We start from the raw sequence: 6,453 nt of genomic DNA on the forward strand, positions 1-6,453 counted from the left end.
GCTCACCCACAGGACCACTCTGGGCTTATCCCAAGAGCCTGAGCTCAGGCACAACAGAGACAAAGGGCTTGAGAGCTGCCACAGACAGATGAGCCCACGGTAGCCTCACTGACCTAGTCTGTGGTACCATCTGGGTTAGCAAGTGTGTTTGCCCCATCTTCACTGAGAGCCACTGCAGCCGTCATGTAGACGAGCCCAGGGAGACGTGGGTGGCTGGAGTCAGGTGCTCAGGGGCACTCTGCAGCAGTACATCACCACACCTCCAGTACTTGGGGCACGCAGGAAGGTAAGGAGGGAGAATCCCACACTCAACACAGAGGCAGGCAGGCCGGCCGGCCAGCCCTATGAAACACACAATGGCACTTACACGGACAAAAAGCAGAGTCTTCCCTGAGTCACAAAGGCCCAGCAGAAGCACTGCTCTCCGGCTGCTCTTCCTGCTGCGTAGAAGTCTCCAAACCACTGCGGGGAGAGAAAAGTTACTGGCAACTGCCCTCAGTGTATGTCCAGAACTGGTGTCGCACAAGCACCACCTGGGTGTGCGATTCTCCAACTGCTGAGGCATGAGCATGGCCCAGGCCAGGGCCATTCATGGCACCTCACGCTGCTCGGGGCCTCAGGGCAGTGCTGTAGGGCAGAGCTGCGCCCAGCTCTGTGCTGGCAGGAGGCAGGAAACCAGGCGACAAGCACAAAATCCCATGAGGTTCAACAAGGACAAGCACACAGTCCTGCGCTGAGGAGGTAACAGCCCCAAGCACCGCCACAGGCTGGGGGTGACTGGCTGGGCAGCAGCTCTGCAGAAACGGACCTGGGGGTGACAGTGGACCATAAACTGAATGTGAGCCAGCAGCACGCCCTTGTTGCCAAGGACAGCGGCGTACTGGGCTGCCTTGGAGGGGTGTCGCCAGTTGGTCAAGGGAGGTGATCTCCCTGTTATTCAGCACTGGGAAGGCCACATCTGGAGCACCATGTCCAGTTCGGGCCCCCACAACAGAAACTGGAGAACTGGCAAGAGGACGGTTTGGGGGCAGGGGCACGTGAAGGCGGCGGAGGGAAGTGGGCTTATTCAGTCTGCAGAAGAGGAGACGGAGGGGGCTGCGGCGCGGCCTGCGGGGCGCCGACGGGCTGCTCTGGGCGGTGACAGGTGACAGCCACAGGAGCAATGGGCTCAGGCTGCAGCAGGGCAAGCTGAGGCTGGCGGGCGGAGGAGCGCTGCACCAGGCGAGCTCTGCCCCTTGCTGGAGCCCCGCGCCGATGTGCTCGGGGCCGCTCCCGCTCCAGGCAGGGGGATGCACTGGCCGTGCCTCCGGCTCCCCCCACCCCACTGCCTGCAGCTGAGGCAGGACGCAGCCCCGCCCGGCCCGGCCCGCACTCACGCAGGGTGGCGGCCACGCCCCGCAGCGTCAGCCGCGCCCGACGCTGCTCACGGGAAAGGCGTCCGCAAGGGCTGCTGGGGAGCGTAGTCCTGGAGAGCGCGCCTGGAGGCTCATGGGAGTCGTAGTTTTCTTGGCTTCAGGGTCAGGCTCCAGGGGCGGATCCAGCACTGCAGCCGGGCAGACGCACAGCAGTGCTGCCGGGTGGACGATCATTATTGCGTTTGTACGATCATCTCAACCTTGCACGATGTAGGATCGATAATAGTAAAAGGGTTTAAAATGTACAACAATTGTTGAGGCAACACACTGATGCAGTGCAGGCAAAACCCAAGTCACTCCGCCTCTTAATTGACCTTTGGGTTCATAATCATTACTTCCTTCTGACGGCTTGTCTGGAAATAAAGAAATGATTCAACTTGGATGACCAAGTGCTCACTCACTCACTGGTGCTTTAGTGAGCAATATAAGGTAAAGACGACAACTTATTTGCATACTTATTTGTATATTTTTAGCATGCAATAGTTTTTTCAGCAAACACAGTAATTTTGAACTTCCCATATAATAATTTCATAGTTAAGACTAGCAAATTGCCCATCCAGAAGGATCTGGGTGGGAGGGGGCAGACACAGAGTGCCACATCCAGCCCCAGGCCCCCTCTCCCCCTCCACCTCCTGCCACGCCAGGTCTGATCCCACTCCACCTCTCTCCACCCCCCTCAGCCGCTCTGGGTCCAGCCTGGTCCACCCCTCTCAGTAGCGCATGCACAGTTGCCCAAAAGTGTTACGGACAGACAGACACACAGACAGACCAAGCCTTTTATTACATTACAATCTTGGCAACACTGAGCATGAGGGGCTGCACCACAGCACACACCAGCTGGCAGGAGCACCCGTCAAGTTTAAAGCACTTTCAGGGGGAGATGGGGCCGATGAGGAAAAGATCTAGGGGAAAAAAGGTGGTGGCCGTGTTAGCGTCAGTCAGAAAAAAATAAATCTGTAGTCTAAATCTAGGCACAGCCCAGTCCAAAGGCAACACGAATGCAAACAGGTGAAAAACAACACTTTGTTTCTGCTTCCAGAGCCGAGGCTTTGATCGGAGGAAATAATTTTGCACCAGGTCAGCGTGGACAAGACATAGGAAATGCCCTGCCCTTTGTATGGTGGTGAGGACCTCCTCTGTGGACCTGGAGCACTGTGCAGCTCATAAGTGATGAGAACAAGCAGTTCTTCATTTTGCCACCCTCTCTGAAGGCCACATGACAGTGGGCTGATGAAAACTGGCTTAATTTTAACAGAGCAGACAGCAGAAGGAGAAGGCTATGCTGGCTGGAGAGAAAATCCCTAGAGAAAGCCTCTTTCTCTCAGCCTGGAGACCCAGCTGTCCCAGGGCAGGTACAAGGGACCCGCAAGTCCTGATGGGAACTGTAAAACACAGCCAGGGCAAGCAAGGGAGCCAACCACCCCTACCTGTGCCAGCACTTGTCTGACAGCAACAGACTGGGTGCCCTGGGTGCTCTGATCTGAGCCACCGTACACTGCAGCCTGATAGCAGCTGTGGCTAGGCTGGGGGGGGACATGGTGCTCTGTGTTTGCCCCCTCCCTCCTGGCTCCTTCTGGATGGGCAATTTGCTAGTCTTAACTATGAAATTATTATATGGGAAGTTCAAAATTATTCTGTTTGCTGAAAAAAACTATTGCATGCTAAAAATATACAAATAAGTATGCAAATAAGTCTTTTTTTCTTTTCAAAAAAGAAAGACAGGCCCAGCTTTAAAACTTGCCTAGGTTCCTTTTCCATCATTGGCTTTCTCAGCCCCTCTCTCAGAGGAATGACTTTGCTCCTTTGCCACTTCTAGCCAGCGTTCAAACACCAACAAAAGTACATCAGGGGGCTGGAAGAGCTCATTGTATGGACAGCACAGCTGTAGTGGAGCTAGGAAAGAACTGCCATTTACTTGATCAGACAATAGGTCCCTCTTGCCCAGTCTTCTGTATGGCACAGTAGCAGAGCGCAGATACTGGCCGGGAGAATATACCGGGTCTGAGCAGGGCTTTTTCCACGATTCCTCTCCCACTCGCAGCCTCCAACATTTAAGGTTGAAGAAGTTCCAATTCAGAAGCTGTGTCCCTAACTCCCAAGCTCAAGAGCTATTTGTGCCCCTCTCCTCCAAGAATGTGTCCAACCCCTTTTTGGATCTGTCTAAACTGTCAGTTTGCACCACACCAGGTGACAACGAGTTCCACACTTTAATGACGTGCTATGGGGGCGGGAAAAAAAAAGCTTCCTTGTTTTCAACTTACTGCCTACTATCTTCACTTTGTGACCTCAAATTCTTGCATGGCGAGATCATGTAGGCAGCACCCATTTAAAGGCCATCCTGGCACCACCTGAACATTGGCTCAGTCTGAGACGTGAGAGCCAGTTATTGCACTGTTCTGAATTCACATAACCACACCAGGTTAGGAGCTTAGTGCAGTCCCAAGTAGCAGAGTGACACATCTGCTTACACAGCAGCCCACAACCCTGACCAAGGCACGCACTTGCTTGCAGGCCGAGTGTTCCAGCAGAGCTCAAGAACACATCTCAGTGTAGCATCCCAGTTGTGCATCACAACAACAGTTGCATGAAAACATCAAGAAGCACCACACATCACAGCTGGCTGATGTGTTTCAGCAGTGATGATAAATGGATGTGAGCTGCACAGTTTTCCGCTCTTAGATGCATCTTGGAGCGGAAAAGCGTCAGCGACTACTTCACTCCAACACCCTGCATGGCCTCACATGTGAGACCATCTCGGACAGTAAGAGTCCCACAGAGGCAAACTGCTAAAAGCTCAGCGCTTTGAGCCCCGACCCTGTAAGCCACAGACAAGTTCAGACGTAACCACTGCTCCACCAAAAGCACAGCAGTGGTTGTGAGGGGGATAAACCTCCAGAAGGTGGAGCTGCAGTAAGAAGAGATGCTGAGGAGTGGACTTTGCCATCTGCATGGAGCCCAGCACAGCCCCCTGCAGCCATTCCAGCATCCCCACATTTCCATTCTGGCACAGAAACCTGTTCCCTTGCTTAGGACAGACAGTTTTGGACAGCTACTTTTCAGGGGGATGGGGAAGGGGTGGGATGCCAGTAAATACAGTCATTTCTAGTCACCATTTGGAGCACCGGTCCCAACTTTTTTGCCATGACCCGCTGCTTGGGAGTGGAGCGTGGCAGTGGCAGCCGGGGGGTGGGGGAGCTCCCAGTATGCAGCGCAGTTCATTTTTTGTGTGCAGCATCGCTGGCATTGCTCCCGCAACCCTCATTTGGGTCATGACCTGAGGTTGGGAACCTCCGATTTGGACACTGGTCCAGCTTGTTCAGCTTCCACAGGGCATGCCTGCAGAGCACAGCAAAGCACAACGACACTCGCCTGGGTATCTGCAGTAGCACAGAGCTCTGTGATGGCCATGTTTGCCCTGCTGAACAAAGTCAGCCAACACTCATTTCAGTTGACTCCAGTATCTCCACACAGTATTTACTATGGTCAGGGTTCAAATCTTAACAATACATACATTTCAGTCATAAAAAGGCTACCTACTAACAAACAAATCATTTTGTTACACGTCTTACTGGAGGATTTTCTTCTATTTGAATCTTACAAGTATAGAAAAACAAACAGGCAGATTTAAAATAAGTAGTTGGAAACTGCTCTGCTGTGCAAATATATATATATTTTTTTTAAATGGGAACTTCAGATATACCCCAATTCTCTTCCTAAAGATCTGTGTTCAGGAAAAAATCCTCACATAAATTAAACATATTTTAATAAAGAAAAGAAATAAATAATCATGTCACATACAACAGATTCTTGAAACAATATCTTAAACCCCAGCCATCCAGGCTTCCTCATGGATTTGTTACAAATCAAAAGAGATTAAATGCCTTCTGCCTGGGACCATTACAAATCCAGTTTCAGGAACCAAGTGGATCTTCTATACTCCAAACAGAGAAAACTGCTCCTCCAAAGAGCAGCTAAACACGGAGTTCACACAGAATGTGAAGGTATTTCGTGGAGCTTAATAGTTACCTGTGTAACTATGACAGTTCTGAAACCATAGAAGGGGCATCCCTGCACCAGCCAGTTCTTGCTCCAGTTTTGCTACAGAAATACACTACAAGTTGCCAGTCTTCATCAAAATGGACCGATGGCAACAGTTTGTGCAGTAGCTTCTCTCAGCCGCCTCTTCAGCTCTATGAGCAAGGGTCACAGCTCAGCGGCTAGCAATCTTTTGGCTTTGCCCTTAGGTGCATTCATGCAGTTCAAACAGGCATGTTCTCCCAAGTGGACAGAGAAAAAACAAACAAGCCACTGATTCACAGCCCATGGAGTGGGGAAGCAATTTGTCCAGATGCCCTTTGCAAGAAGCCACTGAAACAGAGTTGAACCTGAAGCTGGTCACTATAAGGCAATCACAGTGTTACTGTGGGAGGTCTACATCTCAGCCCCAGGGTCACAGCAACTGTTGGTGAAGGATTTCCCACACCATCTGTCTGCGGAAGTGAGGCATCTGGTGCTAAAAAAGTTCAAATAAAATCATGATTTCTATTAAACATGCAGTTGTACCAGACAGAATCAAACAAATGTGTTTAAGCACTGGAGGCAAGTCTGCAGAGGAGAGATCATTTTTACACACAGCCAACATTTGCCACCACAGGTTCTTCTCCTCTACTAAACAGAGAAAATAGAGGCACACAGGCAAATGCCAGCTTTAAAAATGGCAGCACATGGGTCAATGACTGACTACTAACAAGCTGAAACCACCTGAAAGCTAACCAACCCAGGAAAGATCCTAACTAAAGCCTCAAACACACCCTTATAAAAAACATGTGGCATTCGCTCCCAGTCCCTCAGCTCCAATGCCCCCTCTCAGAGAAGCTGGGTAGGCTGTCTTCAGCAAATGGGTATCAGAAAGAGGCCAGGCAACTACAGTGCACAGCACTGCAAAGGCTCATCTATGAGGACCATGGCAAAAGAAATCCCCAGAAGGAAGTGGATCTGCACGCAGTCTGGGTGGTTCAGGAGGGGAGGGGGCTGAGGT

At 51.3% G+C, this 6,453-nt stretch overlaps 2 protein-coding genes across 10 annotated transcripts in view; both read right to left on the reverse strand.

Moving 5' to 3' along the window:
- SRPRB (SRP receptor subunit beta) overlaps positions 1-1,589 on the reverse strand; it is a 20,059-nt gene extending 18,470 nt beyond the window's left edge. The window contains exons 1-3 of the mRNA XM_006021040.2: positions 1,479-1,589; positions 1,377-1,419; positions 368-462 (exon numbers count right to left, since the gene is read on the reverse strand). Of these exons, the coding sequence (XP_006021102.1) occupies positions 368-462; positions 1,377-1,419; positions 1,479-1,589 (249 nt within the window). The remainder of the gene's footprint in view (positions 1-367; positions 463-1,376; positions 1,420-1,478) is intronic.
- A 3,286-nt stretch (positions 1,590-4,875) lies between these two features.
- Positions 4,876-6,453, reverse strand: part of SENP2 (SUMO specific peptidase 2) — a 36,963-nt gene continuing 35,385 nt past the window's right edge. For 8 of the 9 annotated variants that reach the window (XM_025200803.1, XM_025200802.1, XM_025200804.1 and 5 more), the window contains one exon: positions 4,876-5,928. In XM_025200803.1, coding sequence (XP_025056588.1) covers positions 5,866-5,928 — 63 coding nt within the window. In that variant the 3' untranslated portion in view covers positions 4,876-5,865. The remainder of the gene's footprint in view (positions 5,929-6,453) is intronic. The other variant, XR_003093395.1, reaches the window with a different exon arrangement.

Source organism: Alligator sinensis, unplaced genomic scaffold (assembly GCF_000455745.1).
Source record: "Alligator sinensis unplaced genomic scaffold, ASM45574v1 scaffold1086_3, whole genome shotgun sequence".
NCBI lineage: Eukaryota > Metazoa > Chordata > Crocodylia > Alligatoridae > Alligator > Alligator sinensis.